The sequence below is a fragment of the Oncorhynchus mykiss genome, chromosome 18 (assembly GCF_057628025.1).
Source record: "Oncorhynchus mykiss isolate SJ-2025 chromosome 18, ASM5762802v1, whole genome shotgun sequence".
Lineage (NCBI taxonomy): Eukaryota > Metazoa > Chordata > Actinopteri > Salmoniformes > Salmonidae > Oncorhynchus > Oncorhynchus mykiss.
In genome coordinates, this window is record NC_143039.1 from 20,912,501 (window position 1) to 20,934,020 (window position 21,520).

The window sequence follows — 21,520 nt, forward strand, 5'->3', positions numbered from 1 at the left end:
GAGACACACTGTGTCGAGTGTGTGTGTGTTGAGTGGAGACAGACTGTGTTGAGTGTGTGTGTGTTGAGTGGAGACGCACTGTGTTGAGTGTGTGTGTGTTTGTATGGCGCTGCTAGCTGGTCGGTGACAAGCGAGTGACAACACAAAGACAGGAGGACCAGTCTCAGTACTATGCACTTTCTGTCCTTCCCTCACCTCCTTCCCTCACCTCCTTCCATCCATGAACATTGACCTCACCTACATGACAGAAGCAAGCAACATGGTGCATCCTATCGCTTATTTTAACGGCAAACAAATTCACAAATGTGAATTTAACAAATACACCCAATTCATCTGAATAAATTAGACAAAGTCAAACAGCTGAATAAAATCTAAATACTATTAGTGGTGAACTGATAGCTGCTCTCTCCCAGTTATAATAATGAATAGATGCTGTGATCAGAGAGACTATGGAAATGGCTGCATGACCAAAGTCAACCATTCAAGCAGATAAAAACAACAGTCTCTTGGAACCACAGTAAGAAGCACAAACCAACGCCATGCCTCACCACAGATCCTCATTCCACTCACAAACACTGCACTCCAAAACCACACACAAATACACAAGACTCACTGTAGATATATACATCACACACACACACACACACACACACACACACACACACACACACACACACACACACACACACACACACACACACACACACACACACACACACACACACACACCAGGAATTGAGATTATGCACTGCTGCCGGAGTGATATTCCACAATCCGAGTGTGAATTTGCATGTGTGTGGTGTGATTGTGCTGTGAGTGAGTGGGTGTGTGTGTGTGCTGTGAGTGAGTGCGTGCGTGTGTGTGCTGTGAGTGTGTGTGTGTAATTAAAGGCAGTCCTAAGGCTAAGTGATACAAGTGTGAAGATTGCGGGAGAGATCGATCCAACGGAGTCTCCCAGTTTTGCACACTGACTGGAATTTGATTTGGAGGGGCTGTGAAACGAAAGCAGGCAGGCAGGCGGCAAGCCCAGCGTGTGGAGTGGAGGGGGAGGAGGAGAGGAAGGGAGGGAGCGGCGCGTTGAAAGGCCCGGCCTCACGGCCCTGTCGTATTTCACAGTCTTCCTCTCTCTCTTGCTCTTGCATTCTCTACAGTGCTCACTGTCTGCTGTTCCGTGCTGCGCTGTGTGCGTGAGAGAGAGAGAGAGAGAGAGAGAGAGAGAGAGAGGGCGGCCCCAGGGAGCTGCTTGTGGCTTATCACACGCAGGCAGTTAGAAAAGCTTCCTGTCGGGGGCCCGCTGAAGGAGGGAGGGAGCCAGGGAGAGAGGAAGCGAAGGAGGGAGAGAGAGACAGAGGGAGGGAGGGGAGGAAAAAACCCTGAAGGCTAGAAAAACAAGATGCCGTTGGGTTTATGCTCAAACACAGCAGCCATGTCTAGCGGCGCCGAGCGGGGAACAAGGGAGGGAGAGAGGGCTCAGGGCTAGCGGAGGAGAAGAAGAACAAGGGAAGGGAGGAGAGTGGACGCTACAGGATTAAATCTGCCCTCCTCCTCCTCTCCTCTCGTTTTAATCAAAGAGCTCCGTCTGGAGCGCATGCCTCACTGCCTCCAGTACACACACTACGAAGAGCACACACACACACTCAAAACCCTGGACACAGACGCTGGTCTACTAAAATCAGCCCTACCTTTGATCTAGAGGGATACCATTTCTCCCACCTCCAAACCGTTTCATCTTCCCATTTCGTAGAACACACTACCAATTCCCTCCAACACCAACTCTATCTGTCCTGCTGTCCACCTCAGGTAAAAAACACATTCAGTTTGAGAACCTCTCTACCCCCAGCTCATCTCCCCGCGTCTCAAAAGGTTGTCTTTCTACTGCAGTCTCCTTTAAAACAACCATGTTTTGCATTGGAGAGTAAGAAGACGGGGATGAAGGGAGGAGGAAGGGAGCGAGAGGACGAGTCATGCGTTCCAAACAGCATTAATGGTTGGTTTCCTGCGAGCGGTGCCAGTCCTTTCAGGCAGCCCTGCTGGAACTAATCCACAGGCTCATTAATCTGGGGGGACAAATTAGTCATGGACGGCCTTAATCCCAATATTCCCAGGGTTTAGACAAGGAAAGGGAGAAGAGGAATTTTTATCCAAATTGTGTTTTTTTAAAATAGTTTTGGGAAACTGGGTTGGATGTGGTAGGAAAGGGTTAAGAGCTACTGGAGATTTGGAGAGAGAAGAGAGCAGAGCCGTACTCCAGCACGTCTGTGTGTGAGAGAGAGAGGGAAAGCAGTGTGTATGCTAGCTAGGCGACTGCTCTGAGCTCTGTGCCTGGTGAAGGGCTCTCACATGGCCTCTCGTCTCTTAGACAAGTGAAGGGAGAGAGAACTAGCAGACGTAAACTGAACGAGATGGAGAGAATGAATGACAAACAACCCAGGGAGAGAGAGACAGAAGAACGAACCAACCTACTAGCACCCCGTACAGCCCTTCAAACCAACACACTAGCACCCCGTACAGCCCTTCAAACCAACACACTAGCACCCCGTACAGCCCTTCAAACCAACACACTAGCACCCCGTACAGCCCTTCAAACCAACACACTAGCACCCCGTACAGCCCTTCAAACCAACACACTAGCACCCCGTACAGCCCTTCAAACCAACACACTAGCACCCCGTACAGCCCTTCAAACCAACACACTAGCACCCTGTACAGCCCTTCAAACCAACACACTAGCACCCTGTACAGCCCTTCAAACCAACACACTAGCACCCCGTACAGCCCTTCAAACCAACACACTAGCACCCCGTACAGCCCTTCAAACCAACACACTAGCACCCCGTACAGCCCTTCAAACCAACACACTAGCACCCCGTACAGCCCTTCAAACCAACACACTAGCACCCCGTACAGCCCTTCAAACCAACACACTAGCACCCCGTACAGCCCTTCAAACCAACACACTAGCACCCCGTACAGCCCTTCAAACCAACACACTAGTACCCCGTACAGCCCTTCAAACCAACACACTAGCACCCCGTACAGCCCTTCAAACCAACACACTAACACCCCGTACAGCCCTTCAAACCAACACACTAGCACCCCGTACAGCCCTTTAAACCAACACACTAGCACCCCGTACAGCCCTTCAAACCAACACACTAGCACCCCGTACAGCCCTTCAAACCAACACACTAGCACCCCGTACAGCCCTTCAAACCAACACACTAGCACCCCGTACAGCACTTCAAACCAACACACTAGCACCCCGTACAGCCCTTCAAACCAACACACTAGCACCCCGTACAGCCCTTCAAACCAACACACTAGCACCCCGTACAGCCCTTCAAACCAACACACTAGCACCCCGTACAGCCCTTCAAACCAACACACTAGCACCCCGTACAGCCCTTCAAACCAACACACTAGCACCCCGTACAGCCCTTCAAACCAACACACTAGCACCCCGTACAGCCCTTCAAACCAACACACTAGCACCCCGTACAGCCCTTCAAACCAACACACTAGCACCCCGTACAGCCCTTCAAACCAACACACTAGCACCCCGTACAGCCCTTCAAACCAACACACTAGCACCATGTACAGCCCTTCAAACCAACACACTAGCACCCCGTACAGCCCTTCAAACCAACACACTAGCACCCCGTACAGCCCTTCAAACCAACACACTAGCACCCTGTACAGCCCTTTAAACCAACACACTAGCACCCCGTACAGCCCTTCAAACCAACACACTAGCACCCCGTACAGCCCTTCAAACCAACACACTAGCACCCCGTACAGCCCTTCAAACCAACACACTAGCACCCCGTACAGCCCTTCAAACCAACACACTAGCACCCCGTACAGCCCTTCAAACCAACACACTAGCACCCCGTACAGCCCTTCAAACCAACACACTAGCACCCCGTACAGCCCTTCAAACCAACACACTAGCACCCCGTACAGCCCTTCAAACCAACACACTAGCACCCCGTACAGCCCTTCAAACCAACACACTAGCACCCCGTACAGACCTTCAAACCAACACACTAGCACCCTGTACAGCCCTTCAAACCAACACACTAGCACCCTGTACAGCCCTTCCACATATGTTATCAAATCATCTTACCTCGTATCCTAGGCGGGAAGCCCTCTGGAGCAGGGTCTCTCCTGCGTTCTTGTTGACGATGAGCCTGCGGGCCTCAGGAGGCATGGGTCGGCTGGCAGGGGTAGAAGTGGGCACCGGGGGGTTGGAGGGGGTTGGCGTGCGGTCCTGGGTCTCTGTAGGGCTGGGCAGAGGGCTGAGCTGGGGGGGCGGGGTGAGAGGGGGGGCGGGGGAGGAGTGGGAGTAATCCGACAGGGATGAAGACCTCCTCCGCTTCTCGCTGCATCGCTTTTCCTTGACCTGCTGTGTGTGATGGGGGTAGGGAGAGAGAGGGAGAACTTAATAAGAGTCTGCATGTCAGATCTTCCACACACATACTGAGATATCCTCTTTCCTGTGTGTGTGTGTGGCTCGAAAAGACGCTGCCCTACAGGCTCGTCCCATACTGACACACCTGACACATGGCCGTGGAGTGGGGGAACAACAGAACAGAGGAGAGAAAGAGTCTGAAAGAGGAACACGATACTGAGGTTATCAGAGCGCTGTCCGTCTTTCAGACTCCCCTTCCCTCTATTTTTACAGTCTGAGCTGCTCTCTTCCACCCCCCCTCCGTCCTCACCCTCTCTGCGGAGGTTATCCTTTATGCCGTCCTCCACTTCCTTTCTTCTCTCTCCCTCCTTTTTCCCTACTCCTTCCTCTCCCTCTATGGAGATTAGGGTCGCTGGTCTACTCTAGGGTGAAGTGCTAATTATTCCCGACCACAGGTTGTGTGTGTGTGTGCACTGCGGGTCCTACACACACACACACACACACACACACACACACACACACACACGTGGTGGCTGCGCGGTGGCGGGGCTAATAAATGTCAGCGCTTCTCCAGGGGCCCTGGCCGTGGCCTCGCAAAGTCATTTATAACCATGAGCACTGGCTTGTCACAGAGAGATGGGGGGGAGCGAGAGCGTGACTTGACTGCCCACCGCCAGAAATGCCCCAGGATACACGCGCACCCAATTGTTACTCCAAAATGTAAAAGCTCCTAACAAAAAGCTGATTTTCTCATACGCTACCTTTGTAACACTGTTATAAGTTAAGCAAAGACAGCCATTATTGCAACACACTGCAGTTACAAATTCTACTCATATATCTTCAACACACATTCCTATTCCTGATGGTTGGCCAGCCAGTTAGCATCAATAATTGATGGTTGGCCATCCAGTTAAAAACCTCTTGAGTGCAGGGGGCAGTATTTTGATGTTTGGATGAAAAACGTACCCAAATGAAACTGCCTATTTCTCAGGCCCATAATCTATAATATGCATATAATTGTCAGATTAGGATAGAAGTCACTAAAGTTTCCAAAACTGTCATTTCACATGTTTCTACGAACTTTACGGATACTATTTGGAATTTTCCTCTGCTCCGTCGTGACCACTCGAGCCTGTGGATTTCTGAACTTAATGCGCCAACCAAATGGAGGTATTTCTTTATGGAACAAAAGGAACATTTATTGTGTAACTGGGAGTCTCTTGAGTGCAAAAATCAGAAGATCATCAAAGGTAAGCGATTAATTTTATTGCTTTCCTGACTTTCGTGACCAATCTACTTGGCTGCTAGCTGTTTGTAATGTTTTGTCTACTGAGAGAGATGTCCTTACATAAACGCTTGGTATGCTTTCGCCAAAAAGCTTTTTTGAAATCTGACACACCAGGTGGATTAACAACAAGCTAAACTGTGTTATGCTATATTGCACTTGTGATTTCATGAAAATGTAATATTTTTTGTAATTTAATTTGAATTTGGCGCTCTGATATTGACGAAAATGATCCCGGTAACGGGATGGGTGCATCAATAAGTTAATATCAATACTTGATGGTCAGCCATCCAGTTAATATCAATAGTTGGTTGGTTATCCAGTTAATATCAATAGTTGATGGTTGGTTATCCAGTTAATATCAATAGTTGATGGTTGGTTATCCAGTTAATATCAATAGTTGATGGTTGGTTATCCAGTTAATATCAATAGTTGATGGTTGGTTATCCAGTTAGTATCAATAGTTGATGGTTGGTTATCCAGTTAATATCAATAGTTGATGGTTGGTTATCCAGTTAATATCAATAGTTGGTTGGTTATCCAGTTAATATCAATAGTTGGTTGGTTATCCAGTTAATATCAATAGTTGATGGTTGGTTATCCAGTTAATATCAATTTAATATCAATAGTTGATGGTTGGTTATCCAGTTAATATCAATAGTTGATGGTTGGTTATCCAGGTAATATCAATAGTTGATTGTTGGCTATCCAGTTAATATCAATAGTTGGTTGGTTATCCAGTTAATATCAATAGTTGATGGTTGGTTATCCAGTTAATATCAATAGTTGGTTGGTTATCCAGTTAATATCAATAGTTGATGGTTGGTTATCCAGTTAATATCAATAGTTGATGGTTGGTTATCCAGTTAATATCAATAGTTGATGGTTGGTTATCCAGTTAATATCAATAGTTGGTTGGTTATCCAGTTAATATCAATAGTTGATGGTTGGTTATCCAGTTAATATCAATAGTTGGTTGGTTATCCAGTTAATATCAATAGTTGATGGTTGGTTATCCAGTTAATATCAATAGTTGGTTGGTTATCCAGTTAATATCAATAGTTGATGGTTGGTTATCCAGTTAATATCAATAGTTGATGGTTGGTTATCCAGTTAATATCAATAGTTGATGGTTGGTTATCCAGTTAATATCAATAGTTGGTTGGTTATCCAGTTAATATCAATAGTTGGTTGGTTATCCAGTTAATATCAATAGTTGATGGTTGGTTATCCAGTTAATATCAATAGTTGATGGTTGGTTATCCAGTTAATATCAATAGTTGATGGTTGGTTATCCAGTTAATATCAATAGTTGGTTGGTTATCCAGTTAATATCAATAGTTGATGGTTGGTTATCCAGTTAATATCAATAGTTGGTTGGTTATCCAGTTAATATCAATAGTTGATGGTTGGTTATCCAGTTAATATCAATAGTTGGTTGGTTATCCAGTTAATATCAATAGTTGATGGTTGGTTATCCAGTTAATATCAATAGTTGATGGTTGGTTATCCAGTTACTATCAATAGTTGATGGTTGGCTATCCAGTTAATATCAATAGTTGGTTGGTTATCCAGTTAATATCAATAGTTGATGGTTGGTTATCCAGTTAGTATCAATAGTTGATGGTTGGTTATCCAGTTAATATCAATAGTCGATGGTTGGTTATCCAGTTAATATCAATAGTTGATGGTTGGTTATCCAGTTAATATCAATAGTTGATGGTTGGTTATCCAGTTAATATCAATAGTTGATGGTTGGTTATCCAGTTAATATCAATAGTTGGCTGGTTATCCAGTTAATATCAATAGTTGATGGTTGGTTATCCAGTTAATATCAATAGTTGGTTGGTTATCCAGTTAATATCAATAGTTGATGGTTGGTTATCCAGTTAATATCAATAGTTGAGATAGTAGTTAAGAGAGAGAAAGGGAGCAGAGGGGCTCGGGGAGGAGGGGTGTGTGTGTGTGTACGTGGTGTGATTCTGCAGGTGCCGTGCTGACAGCTGCTGCGCTGGGTAATTCCTCAGGGCTGGACGGACAGACACGCCAGCACGCCAGCGCGCACGCACGCACGCACACACACACACCACACACACACACACACACACACACACACACACACACACACACACACACAACAACAACTCCTGCAGTATACTCAGTATTGTGATCTACATAGCCAGAGACAAGGCTCTCACAGACATGACACCAGCCGAGGCCCATTCCCGCTCCCTGGGGTTGCTGTGTTTTGTGAAGAATGTGCTTCCGTCACACAGTCCAGACCTCTAGAGCACACTCACCCTCTACCCCCCTTTCCCTTCCTCCCTCCCTCACTCCTTCCATCCCTCCTCTTCCAGTCTGGGGCGGATTGTGCTCAGAGCAGGGGGAGGTCACAGCAGCGACACACAAACACACACTTGCAGTGACCCCAAGCACATCTCCCTCTGAGCTTTCCCAGTGAGCTCCAATAAGCTCCATAATTGTAATAATCAACATGGTTGTGATTTGAAGCATATTTAAGGAGCTCTGCCCAGGGGGGATTTCAGCCAATGGGAACACACAGTGGAACACAGAGGACTCGATCTCTCACACACTGGGAGAGAGGATTACAAAAAAACAGAGAGAATGTTTCCGCAAGAGTGTGTGCACAAAAGCGTGAAAAGGAGTGTGTGTGTTCCACTCACCTTATTCTCCCTCTCTTCCCTCAGTTCTTCATTCCCCAGCTTCTCTCTCTCCCTCTCTTCCCTCAGTTCTTCATTCCCCAGCTTCTCTCTCTCCCTCTCTTCCCTCAGTTCTTCATTCCCCAGCTTCTTTCTCTCCCTCTCTTCCCTCAGTTCTTCATTCCCCAGTCTCTCTCTCTCCCTCTCCCTCTGGCTGGTGTGTTTAGTCTTGCACTGCCGCTTGCCCTTGGGCTTGTCCTGGTCGCCGTGCCAACGGAGTCTGGGGGCCACTAGGTCCCCCGTTGGGTTAGGGTCATGGTCGGGGTGAGGGCCGGAGGGTCCCAGTCCCAAAGCGCTGGTCCTGCGGTGTTCTTTTAGCCTCTGTCTCTTGTCTGACAGCCGTGGAGGGCTGGGGGTGAGGGTGATGTGGGGGTGTGCAGGGGCCAGGGAGTGAAAGGGGGTGAGGGCAGGGGTGGGGGTCTGCAGGGGTGGTTTTCTGACAGGGGTGGTGGACGGAGTCCGGTAGAGGCGGTCCCGATGCGCTGGGGTCAGAGGAACAGACGGCAGCACCACTAGACAGAGGGAGGGATGGGAGAGGTTAGCTGATCAAGTCCCGGCAAACAGAACCATCTCCCACAGAGTAAATACAACCAGCTAAATTACACTACAAATACTACTTATCCCCTGGCACTACTGGGAGTGGAGGCTTTTGTTCCAGCCCAGCACCAACACACCTGGTGGACCTGATAAAGATAGAATGGACTATTGTTTGTTTCAAGGCCATGTGCAACAGCCAACACCAGAAAAAAGTATGTTCTTTCCCAAGCGTCTCTTTTTTTCTCGGATGAAAACAAAACAAGCATGTACTTTTCTCCAAGGTCTCGTTAGAGAACGTGATGAGACAGAGGGCTGGGACTGAATGCTAGAGTGACGTTCTCACGAAGACGTCGGTGGTATCTGGGGAATCTGATCTAGAGGAGGGGGTTATGGGATACAGGAGGGATATATGAAATATGACAGACAGAGAGGGAAAACAGAGAGAGGTGAGAGATTGAGAGAGGTGAGAGAGAGAGGTGAGAGAGAGGTGAGAGAGAGAGAGAGAGGTGAGGGAGATTGAGAGATGGGAGAGAGAGAGGTGAGAGAGAGAGGTGAGAGAGAGAGAGAGAGAGAGAGAGAGAGAGAGGTGAGAGAGAGAGGTGAGAGAGAGAGAGAGAGAGAGAGAGGTGAGAGAGAGAGAGATGGAGAGTGATTGCAAAAGGGCAGCAAGCCTGCGAGACAAAGAGCGCGCGAGAGAGAGAGAGCGAGCGGGGGAGGGAGAAGGAGCAGAACAAAGAGAGCAAGAGGGAGTGCAGGAGAGAGTGAGAGATCGAGAGAAAACACAAGGGAGTGGGGGGAAGCGAGAGGAGGGTGTGTGTCAGCTGTTTTCCATTGCGTGCACCAACAGCGACATGAAACATGGGAGATGACAGACCCTGGGTGCAGCTGCAATACACAGCGATACACACACTCATTTGCACGCACACACACGTGGTGAAGAGACAGAGAGGCGGTTTCAGAGAGCCAATGGGGAGGTTTAACTCGTCCATCTGGTAAATGATTTATCGTGCTGGGCGGGAGGCTCGCTGCAAATGGCCTTCCTCCTCCTCCTCTCTCCTCCTCTGAGGATATCCAGAGGGGAGAGGCCAATTCACCACACACACGCACTCGTTCTCACACTTACCTGGTCACACACCACAGCTCTTCCCTAGTAAATGGAGGAGGGGCTAAATGGTGTGAGGGAAAAATGACCCGTTCTATATTGTGTGCGTGTCTCAAGAACTCTATGGACAGACTGGGTACCATGACAACAATAGGCACATGTTCTGCTTAACACAATACAATTCCTATCTGCAGAGAACACACACACACAAGTGTGTTTGTGTTTGTTTGTGTGTGTGTGTGTGTGTGTGTGTGTGTGTGTGTGTGTGTGTGTGTGTGTGTGTGTGTGTGTGTGTGTGTGTGTGTGTGTGTGTGTGTGTGTGTGTGTGTGTGTGTGTGTGTGTGTGTGTGTTTGTATGTGTGTGTGTGTGTGTGTGTGTGTGTCAACCTGTCTCGCAGTATGCAGGGCGATGCCTATTATCCCCTAGCTACCTCTGACCCCCCCTCCCTCCCCCAGCACAGGGAACAGTCCCCAGAGAGGTGTTGCGCACTAAAGCATGTGTGGTGTGTAAACCGCTTCCCTTCTCCAATAAGGTGTAATTAATACCCTGTACTGTTGTGTTTCCTCCAGGGCTTAGAGGACCCACTTTAAACATCATGTCACCCCTCATCCTATTCAACCCCTTTTACACCTCTCAAGGTTTAACAGGGCTCTTATCTGCCTGGGGTGGAGCTGCACATCTTCAAATGAGTCAACGTAACCTGACAAACCCTGGGACAACGTGGAGGAGCTTTGAACACACCTCTAAACACCCTGACAAACCCTGGGACAACGTGGAGGAGCTTTGAACACACCTCTAAACGCCCTGACAAACCCTGGGACAACGTGGAGGAGCTTTGAACACACCTCTAAACACCCTGACAAACCCTGGGACAACGTGGAGGAGCTTTGAACACACCTCTAAACGCCCTGACAAACCCTGGGACAATGTGGAGGAGCTTTGAACACACCTCTAAACGCCCTGAAAAACCCTGGGACAACGTGGAGGAGCTTTGAACACACCTCTAAACGCCCTGAAAAACCCTGGGACAACGTGGAGGAGCTTTGAACACACCTCTAAACACCCTGACAAACCCTGGGACAACGTGGAGGAGCTTTGAACACACCTCTAAACGCCCTGACAAACCCTGGGACAACGTGGAGGAGCTTTGAACACACCTCTAAACGCCCTGACAAACCTTGGGACAACGTGGAGGAGCTTTGAACACACCTCTAAACACCCTGACAAACCCTGGGACAACGTGGAGGAGCTTTGAACACACCTCTAAACGCCCTGACAAACCTTGGGACAACGTGGAGGAGCTTTGAACACACCTCTAAACGCCCTGACAAACCCTGGGACAACGTGGAGGAGCTTTGAACACACCTCTAAACGCCCTGACAAACCCTGGGACAACGTGGAGGAGCTTTGAACACACCTCTAAACGCCCTGACAAACCCTGGGACAACGTGGGGGAGCTTTGAACACACCTCTAAACGCCCTGACAAACCCTGGGACAACGTGGAGGAGCTTTGAACACACCTCTAAACACCCTGACAAACCCTGGGACAACGTGGAGGAGCTTTGAACACACCTCTAAACGCCCTGACAAACCCTGGGACAACGTGGAGGAGCTTTGAACACACCTCTAAACGCCCTGACAAACCCTGGGACAACGTGGAGGAGCTTTGAACACACCTCTAAACGCCCTGACAAACCCTGGGACAACGTGGAGGAGCTTTGAACACACCTCTAAACACCCTGACAAACTCTGGGACAACGTGGAGGAGCTTTGAACACACCTCTAAACGCCCTGACAAACCCTGGGACAACGTGGAGGAGCTTTGAACACACCTCTAAATGCCCTAAAAAACGGGACTAATGGAAAGGGTGGGGTGTGTGTGTGTAGTGTCAGACTGAGCGGTGTGTGTAGCACAGGGGATGCGAAGGAGTGTGTGTCTGTTGCAAAGCGGATATCTATTTGTGGACCGTTAAGTGTGTGTGTGTGTGTGTGTGTGTGTGTTTGCTTGTAGGTTCGTTAAACAACCATTAGAATGCAACATGGATGAAAAGTGATTCAGAGAAGAGCAGTTTGACTGACACACACCTCTGCATGTTCCATACGTCAGAGGAGCCGTGAGTGCTCACACAGTTAGACTCTTTACTGAAGACAAGGAAGGAGGATACGATATCAAGGAGAGAGATAGGAGAAAGAGAGAGGCGAGAGAAGGAATGGAAGGAAATAAATCAGGGATGCTAAATTGGAGACGCTGAGATGAGAAAGTGAGAGAGAGGGGGAAAAAATACACTGGCTGGCGGAGAGAAAAAACCCCAGGAAAAAGCAGAGAGAGAGAACTGCTGGTTGAACTACCAGTGTTATTAACGGTGGAATCTCACGCCTCATTATGCCCAGGCACGAGTTGCCACGGCGATATCGTTTAAGTGCCAGAGAGAGGTAGTGGGAGAGAGAGAGAGAGAGAACGTTGTGTGAGAGAGTGCGAGAGAGAGAAGGAGAGAGGGACAAGCCGTCTGTCACCCAGACAACCACTAACATATCCCCAAAACGGCTGCCTACTGCCTTCGTTACCACACCAACACCTGGTGTTTCACGTTCACTGCTCAGCCCACTCCCCTGACCTTTGTTCTCTCTGTACCCCCGAAGGGAACATACAACATGTAGACTACGCTAGCTAGCTGGCGACAGGCCAATCTTCAAGGTCATTTAGCCAAGGCAACACGCCCGTAGCCTACAGTGAAAAGGTGGAAAACGGGAGCAAAGCTCGTCCCCAAAATGTTTAACTAATAAAATAGGTGCAGTGAAATGTGCAGTGAAATACATTCATGGTGCTGAATGCAGTGAGTGACTCAACGCTACAGCGCTGGAGTGGCTTTTATTGATGTTGAGTCAATAAAAGGTGGGGTTATTGTTCTTTATGGACGGTTGTAAAGAACATGATTATCATGCATTCCACATCCACACATCCCAATGCCTCCGTGACTCAACTGAAAACTGTTGTCAACATCTGCCAGAAAGGATGGTTGGATGGATGATTATTATACGAAAACCCAAACTCTAGAAGACCCAAAATAAGCCATTTTTATCAACTTTGTTTTAACGTACCTCGCTCGATGTCGCCATGACCAAACGTTTCATGGCACCAGGCGTGGCCGTTGACCTCTGACCTGCGTTTCAGGCTCCGGTCTTCCTGTGAGGCAACCTTCCTGTCTGTGACGCCAACCTCGGGGCACCCGTTGGGCAGGGTCGTCGTCATGGCCATGCTTCCGTTGACCTCTGTCGACCTCTGGGTGGCGGCCTGCCATTGGCTGAGCTCCTGGGCGAGGCGGGGCTTGCTGAGTCGGAGGCCGGTCAGCTCGATACACACCTTGAGGTTCTTTAGTTCCTCTGGGACGGGGTCAGTGGGGCCTGGGGAGATGGCCCACCAGGGGTTAAATCAACGTTTGGGAAACCAAGTCATTGTGGGTTAGATGATTTATGAAGTTCAGTCAGAGCAACAAGCTACTGGAGATGAAAGAGAAAAGACCCCATTGAGGCTGTGTAATGGTACACTGGAAACCTTCTCCATCTCTCCTGTTCACCGTCCCTCCCCAAATCCATCAACACTTTCAAATAGAAATAATATAATAATGAACGGAAAACACATGAAAACATATCTTTCTCAAATTACATTTGGGTGGAAAAATCCAGGTGATCCTTTCCATATAAAGAGGCACGAATTGTAACGAAATGCGCTTGAATCTAATGAATTTAGTTGCATTGGAAGCTCAGCTAATAAAAGAAGTTCAACATTTGTATTTAAATGAAAAGCTGTGCTGTTGTGAAAGAGCTCACCTCCAACCCCCTGTTAACAACAAATGGGAGCAATTCCACAGAGTTTTAAATAAAGTAGCGATTCTCAGAATGTTATTTTGGGTTGAAACCAAACTGGTCTGTTTGTGAAGCACGACACCGCAGAGCCCCTTGACGAATCACAGCTGAGTGTGTGTGTGTTTGGTTTCGTGTAGGCAACTGAACACAAATCACACTACATGAAAAGACTGAGAAAGACACCACCACAAAAGAGAACGACAGAGGGAGAGAGGGAGAGAAGGAGTGAGAGAGCCCAGCCACATGAAAGCAGATGAATCCAGGCCGGGGAGAGAGTGATGACAGACAGGATGGGGGGATTCTCTTGTCACTGAGCGAGGGATGAGGAAGGAGGGAGAGAAAGATGAAGGGAAGAATAATGGAGAGGTAAATAGATCCATGCCGAGGGCCCTTACCGTTGGTTAGCCTGGCTCTTTTGGCTGGAACATCCATCGTCTCCTCCTTCTCCTCTTCTCTCTCATTTTCCTCCCGCTCTTTCCCCTGGCTGTCGGCCTGGAGTGGCTGGCACGGTTCCAGGGCATATGCGTGTTTCCTGCCAGGCACCGTTGTGGGCATGGAGGCTGGCATGGTGGGCATGATGCCAGGGTTGGCATCCTTCTGGGCCAGCCTTTCCACTGGGGCCGTGGGCAGGCTGGCAGACCGCTCCCGTGGGAGCACATACACTCTCTCCTCTTTTTCCAGCATCATCCCCCTCTTCCTCTCCTCCAGGTCGGGGCCAGACTGCTCCCTCTCTCTGGGTGGGAGGCCCTCAGTGTGTGGGCATCGCTGGAGAACAGGCACTCTGTTGTTGGGGCACGTCAGCTGCACACCTGCACGCACACACACACAGAAGGGGGATAATCAAATACACTGAGCAGCACTGGAGAAACCACAGCACTCTCATCAAACTAAATCAGTTTAAAATGATGACCGCTGGTCCAGGGTCAAGACGAGGTAGAAAATACTCCCCACACAAACAGCAGCCACTAACCAGCCCAGCAACCACCCCTATGTTTGGCCGAGGCCCACCATGCTCTTCCCACACACAGAGGCAGCAAGAGAGGAAGCGAGAGAGAGAAGCAGAGAGAGAGAGAGGCAGAGAGAGAGAGAAGCAGAGAGAGAGAGAGAGGCAGATTGAGAGAGAGAGGCAGAGAGAGAGAGAGAGGCAGAGACAGAAAGAGGCAGAGAGAGAGAGAGAGAGAGAGGCAGCGAGAAAGAGAGGCAGAGAGAGAGAGGCAGAGAGAGAGAGAGAGGCAGATTGAGAGAGCGAGAGGCAGAGAGAGAGAGAGAGGCAGAGACAGAGAGAGGCAGAGAGAGAGAGAGAGAGGCAGAGAGAGAGAGAGAGAGAGAGAGAGAGAGGCAGAGAGAGAGAGACTGGGTCTTTCCAACTCCCTGGGCTCAAATTAGCTTCAAACATCAGCTCGGGCTGGCTTCCAACTCTGCCCCCTATTCCCACCCACTGCTGCTTCCAGCTCTGCCCCCTATTCCCACCCACTGCTGCTTCCAGCTCTGCCCCCTATTCCCACCCACTGCTGCTTCCAGCTCTGCCCCCTATTCCCACCCACTGCTGCTTCCAGCTCTTCCCCCTATTCCCACCCACTGCTGCTTCCAGCTCTGCCCCCTATTCCCACCAACTGCTGCTTCCAGCTCTGCCCCCTATTCCCACCCACTGCTGCTTCCAGCTCTGCCCCCTATTCCCACCCACTGCTGCTTCCAGCTCTCTCCCCTTCTCTCTGCCCTCTCTCTTTCCTTCTGTCCTCTCTCACTTTTCCAGACCTCCCTCCCTCCTCTGCATGTCCGGGGCTGTAAAAGGCTCCTTGAGAATGTCTCCAGGCTCTAAAGCAGCCGCTTGGATCAAAGGCAGCTGGTGGGGGTGGGTGCTCTCCATCGCCCGCTCTTTCTTTTTCCCCTTCTATCTTTCCACTCGCTTTCTCTCTCTCTCTTTCTCTGGCTGTAGCCCAGACCCTGGCTACATGCTGTGCTGCCTCACAGGGCTGCCCGTGTACTGGCCCTGCTCTGGGACACACACCCATCCCCCCAGGTCCTGTCCTGCCAGCGCCCCAAATATCTCTCCATCTGGCAAACAGCATCATATGACTCACGCCACTCCGCTCGGCATGGCGCGCACCCCGTAACGACAGCGTCTGCGCCATGGCAACATGCCACCAAAGGGGGGGGGGGGGTCACCAAGGCAACGCGTGCCACTGCGTGCGATGTCCACTGGTTTCCAAAACATCCAGAGAGGAAGTTCACCCATGACGTGCACTATGCAATAACAGCTACAGTGGGGCAAAAAACTATTTAGTCAGCCACCAATTGTGCAAGGTCTCCCACTTAAAAAGATGAGAGAGGCCTGTAATTTTCATCATAGGTACACTTCAACTATGACAGACAAAAGTATTTTAAAAAATCCAGAAAATCACATTGTAGGATTTTTAAAAACATTTTTTGCAAATTATGGTGGAAAATAAGTATTTGGTCACCTACAAACAAGCAAGATTTATGGCTCTCACAGACCTGTAACTTCTTCTTTAAGAGGCTCCTCTGTCCTTCACTCGTTACCTGTATTAATGGCACCTGTTTGAACTTGTTATCAGTATACAAGACACCTGTCCACAACCTCAAACAGTCACACTCCAAATGGCCAAGACCAAAGAGCTGTCAAAGGACACCAGAAACAAAATTGTAGACCTGTACCAGGCTGGGAAGACTGAATCTGCAATAGGTAAGCAGCTTGGTTTGAAGAAATCAACTGTGGGAGCAATTATTTGAAAATGGAAGACATACAAGACCACTGATAATCTCCCTCGATCTGGGGCTCCACACAAGATCTCACCCTGTGGGGTCAAAATTATCACAAGAATGGTGAGCAAAAATCCCAGAACCACACGGGGGGACCTAGTGAATGACCTGCAGAGAGCTGGGACCAAAGTAACAAAGCCTACCATCAGTAACACACTACGCCGCCAGGGACTCCGCCAGTGCCAGACGTGTCCCCCTGCTTAAGCCAGTACATGTCCAGGCCCGTCTGAAGTTTGCTAGAGAGCATTTGGATGATCCAGAAGAAGATTGGGAGAATGTCATATGGTCAGATGAAACCAAAATATTACTTTTTGGTAAAAACTCAACTCGTCGTGTTTGGATGACAAAGAATGCTGAGCTGCATCCAAAGAACACCATACCTACTGTGAATCATGGGGGTGGAAACATCATGCTTTGGGGCTGTGTTTCTGCAAAGGGACCAGGACGACTGATCCATGTAAAGGAAAGAATGAATGGGGCCATGTATCGTGAGATTTTGAGTGAAAACCTCCTTCCATCAGCAAGGGCATTGAAGATGAAACGTGGCTGGGTCTTTCAGCATGACAATGATCCCAAACACACTGCCCGGGCAACGAAGGAGTGGCTTCGTAAGAAGCATTTCAAGGTCCTGGAGTGGCCTAGCCAGTCTCCAGATCTCAACCCCATAGAAAATCTTTGGAGGGAGTTGTAAGGCCGTGTTGCCCAGCAACAGCCCCAAAACATCACTGCTCTAGAGGAGATCTGCATGGAGGAATGGGCCAAAATACCAGCAACAGTGTGTAAAAACCTTGAAGACTTACAGAAAACGTTTGACCTCTGTCATTGCCAACAAAGGGTATATAACAAAGTATTGAGATAAACTTTTGTTATTGACCAAATACTTATTTTCCACCATAATTTGCAAATAAATTCATTACAAATCCTACAATGTGATTTTCTGGATTTTTTTTCTCATTTTGTCTGTCATAGTTGAAGTGTATCTATGATGAAAATTATAGGCCTCTCTCATATTTTTAAGTGGGAGAACTTGCACAACTTGTGGCTGACTAAATACTTTTTTGCCCCACTGTATATGCCGTGCACTATGCCATAACAGCTACATGCCGTGCACTATGCCATAACAGCTATATGACGTGCACTATGCCATTACAGCTATATGACCTGCACTATGTCATAACAGCTATATGACCTGCACTATGCCATAACAGCTATATGACCTGCACTATGCCATAACAGCTATATGACCTGCACTATGCCATAACAGCTATATGACCTGCACTATGCCATAACAGCTATATGACCTGCACTATGCCATAACAGCTATATGACCTGCACTATGCCATTACAGCTATATGACCTGCACTATGCCATAACAGCTATATGACCTGCACTATGCCATAACAGCTATATGACCTGCACTATGCCATAACAGCTATATGACCTGCACTATGTCATAACAGCTATATGACCTGCACTATGCCATAACAGCTATATGACCTGCACTATGTCATAACAGCTATATGACCTGCACTATGTCATAACAGCTATATGACCTGCACTATGTCATAACAGCTATATGACCTGCACTATGTCATAACAGCTATATGACCTGCACTATGCCATAACAGCTATATGACCTGCACTATGCCATAACAGCTATATGACCTGCACTATGCCATAACAGCTATATGACCTGCACTATGTCATAACAGCTATATGACCTGCACTATGCCATAACAGCTATATGACCTGCACTATGCCATAACAGCTATATGACCTGCACTATGTCATAACAGCTATATGACCTGCACTATGCCATAACAGCTATATGACCTGCACTATGCCATAACAGCTATATGACCTGCACTATGCCATAACAGCTATATGACCTGCACTATGCCATAACAGCTATATGACCTGCACTATGCCATAACAGCTATATGACCTGCACTATGCCATAACAGCTATATGACCTGCACTATGTCATAACAGCTATATGACCTGCACTATGCCATAACAGCTATATGACCTGCACTATGCCATAACAGCTATATGACGTGCACTATGCCATAACAGCTATATGACCTGCACTATGCCATAACAGCTATATGACCTGCACTATGCCATTACAGCTATATGACCTGCACTATGCCATAACAGCTATATGACCTGCACTATGCCATAACAGCTATATGACCTGCACTATGCCATAACAGCTATATGACCTGCACTATGCCATAACAGCTATATGACCTGCACTATGCCATAACAGCTATATGACCTGCACTATGCCATAACAGCTATATGACCTGCACTATGCCATAACAGCTATATGACCTGCACTATGCCATAACAGCTATATGACCTGCACTATGCCATAACAGCTATATGACCTGCACTATGCCATAACAGCTATATGACCTGCACTATGCCATAACAGCTATATGACCTGCACTATGCCATAACAGCTATATGACCTGCACTATGTCATAACAGCTATATGACCTGCACTATGCCATAACAGCTATATGACCTGCACTATGCCATAACAGCTATATGACCTGCACTATGCCATAACAGCTATATGACCTGCACTATGCCATAACAGCTATATGACCTGCACTATGCCATAACAGCTATATGACGTGCAATATTCCGTAAGAGCTATAACATACAGCGTGTTGAAATATCTTCCCTTAATATAGACTCCAAATTCCTCTCCCACGCATTCTAATGGCGTGGCTTCATATGCAAAGCAGCTCCTGTTATGGAGGAAGGACAGGGAAGGGTTAAATATGAAGGCTGTTTTGTTACAATAGAGAGAGAAAAACCCCTCCGTCAGCCCTCATGAGGAACGGAGAGAGAGGGGGAGGCTAGGCAGGTCGGGCGGATGTGTTTACCTCCCCGTATCCGCTGGTTACGAGCTGCTGCACCGTGTTACAGCTCTGGGGCTGTCCCTAGGCAGGGAGGAAGTACGCAGCAGCTCTTTGAGGTAGGTAGGAGTGTGTGTGTGTGGAGCGCTCCGGGTTCCTCTTACCGTCCTTCTCAGCCTCGTCTGTGAGGGCTGAGGCCCCTGGCCCCGTTCTGGCTGGGCCTTGGCATCGCGCCCTGTCCTCTCCTCCATCTCCATCCCCCTCTCTCCGCTCGCGCTGGCTGTCTGCCAAGTCCACCGCCACCCCTCCTCCCTCCTTCTCTTTCAGTTCCAGCTCAGAGAAGCGCAGCATAGCACGCTACAGACACACACACACACACACACACACACACACACACACACACACAGTCATGAGACCGACCCTGCGCTGCTCTCTTTTTCTCTCTCTCTCTCGCCGCACGAGGCCTCTTTCCCTGCTCCTCTACTAAGGGTCTGCGTCCCCAAAGGCCAAAGTGACTTCCTTCTTCCTTCCCTTATTTCCTCCATTTAGTTATGGTCTCCTTTCCGTCATCTGCACTGACATGGATGCAAGAGCTGACAAGGTGAACGCCAGCCTCTGGAGAGCTGTTTGGTATGTAGCCTCTTAACCTTCACCTGTCAACTTGTTGTGCGATCAGATCAGTGCAGATTGAGGAAGGAGAGGGGACAAGGAAAGGAAGCCATTTTAGACTCTGTTGACTCTCTCTGTAGCCGTTCATGCTTTACAGTGAGGTCACCTCAACAACAGCTAACAACATTGACATTGATAAAACAGTTATGGTCTGGTAACAGAACTCCATGCCCCTTGTCCACTTTTACTCCTGACTGGCTGTCTAACAGAAACACACAAAAACAACGACAGAAAAGCCTGATTCTTCTACGACACTCCTGAAACCGCAAAAACCAAAATGAAAATAATAATTTGTCAAATTTTGGAATAAGAAGTGTAAATGAACTGACCTCACAGTAAGCAGCAGGTTGACTTAATTTACTGTCCTCTTGTGTTAAGCCTTCCATCTAAGTAATTGAATTAAACGGGTGCTCAATATTTTTGGCCAGTCATTTCAGTCATACAACTGTCATTTCAGTGATATAGAAAACTGACATTCATTAATATTAAAACCCATCCTATTAACATCACACAGTTATGCATATGAATTGATTTAATAAACAAGTCAGAGTAGCAAGGTAAACAGAGGTGTGAATTAAGCAATAAGGCCCACGCTGGTGTGGTATATGGTCAATATACCACGGCTAAGGGCTGTTCTTATGCACGATGCAACGCGGGGTGCCTGGATACAGCCCTTAACCGTGGTATATTGGCCATAAACCACAAACCCTCGAGGTGCCTAATTGCTATTATAAACTGGTTACCAATGTAATTAGTGCAGTAAAAATACATTTTGCCATACCCGTGTTATACGGCTGTCAGCCAATCAGCATTCAGGGCTCAAACCACCCAATTTATTATAGCCTATAGATCAAATTCAATACAACAGGGTTTCTGGCAGCCAAATGCCAATCTAGAAAGACATGAACACTGGAGCACACAATCTTGGGCGTCATAGAAACCTCCCTGTTGGGCTCCCATATAAAAAACATTAATTTAGTGGTAAATCAATGACCAGGCAGCAGAGGCAGAGGCTGAGGCTGGGGAATAGGGCTGAGGCTGGGGAATAGGGCCGAGGCTGGGAAATAGGGCTGAGGCTGGGGAATAGGGCTGAGGCTGGGAAATAGGGCTGAGGCTGGGGAATAGGGCTGAGGCTGGGGAATAGGGCTGAGGCTGGGGAATAGGGCTGAGGCTGGGGAATAGGGCTGAGGCTGGGAAATAGGGCCGAGGCTGGGAAATAGGGCTGAGGCTGGGGAACAGGGCCGAGGCTGGGGAATAGGGCCGAGGCTGGGAAATA

General features: G+C 48.4%; 1 protein-coding gene across 5 annotated transcripts in view; it reads right to left on the bottom strand.

The window, feature by feature from the left end:
* The window catches only part of LOC110497008 (BCL-6 corepressor), an 89,576-nt gene that overhangs the window by 43,655 nt on the left and 24,401 nt on the right, over positions 1 to 21,520 (bottom strand). For 2 of the 5 annotated variants that reach the window (XM_090207705.1, XM_090207706.1), the window contains exons 4-9: positions 20,574 to 20,630; positions 19,740 to 19,932; positions 14,317 to 14,730; positions 13,157 to 13,459; positions 8,381 to 8,928; positions 4,127 to 4,405 (exon numbers count right to left, since the gene is read on the bottom strand). In XM_090207705.1, coding sequence (XP_090063831.1) covers positions 4,127 to 4,405; positions 8,381 to 8,928; positions 13,157 to 13,459; positions 14,317 to 14,730; positions 19,740 to 19,932; positions 20,574 to 20,630 — 1,794 coding nt within the window. The remainder of the gene's footprint in view (positions 1 to 4,126; positions 4,406 to 8,380; positions 8,929 to 13,156; positions 13,460 to 14,316; positions 14,731 to 19,739; positions 19,933 to 20,573; positions 20,631 to 21,520) is intronic. The other 3 variants (XM_090207707.1, XM_090207709.1, XM_090207708.1) reach the window with 3 other exon arrangements.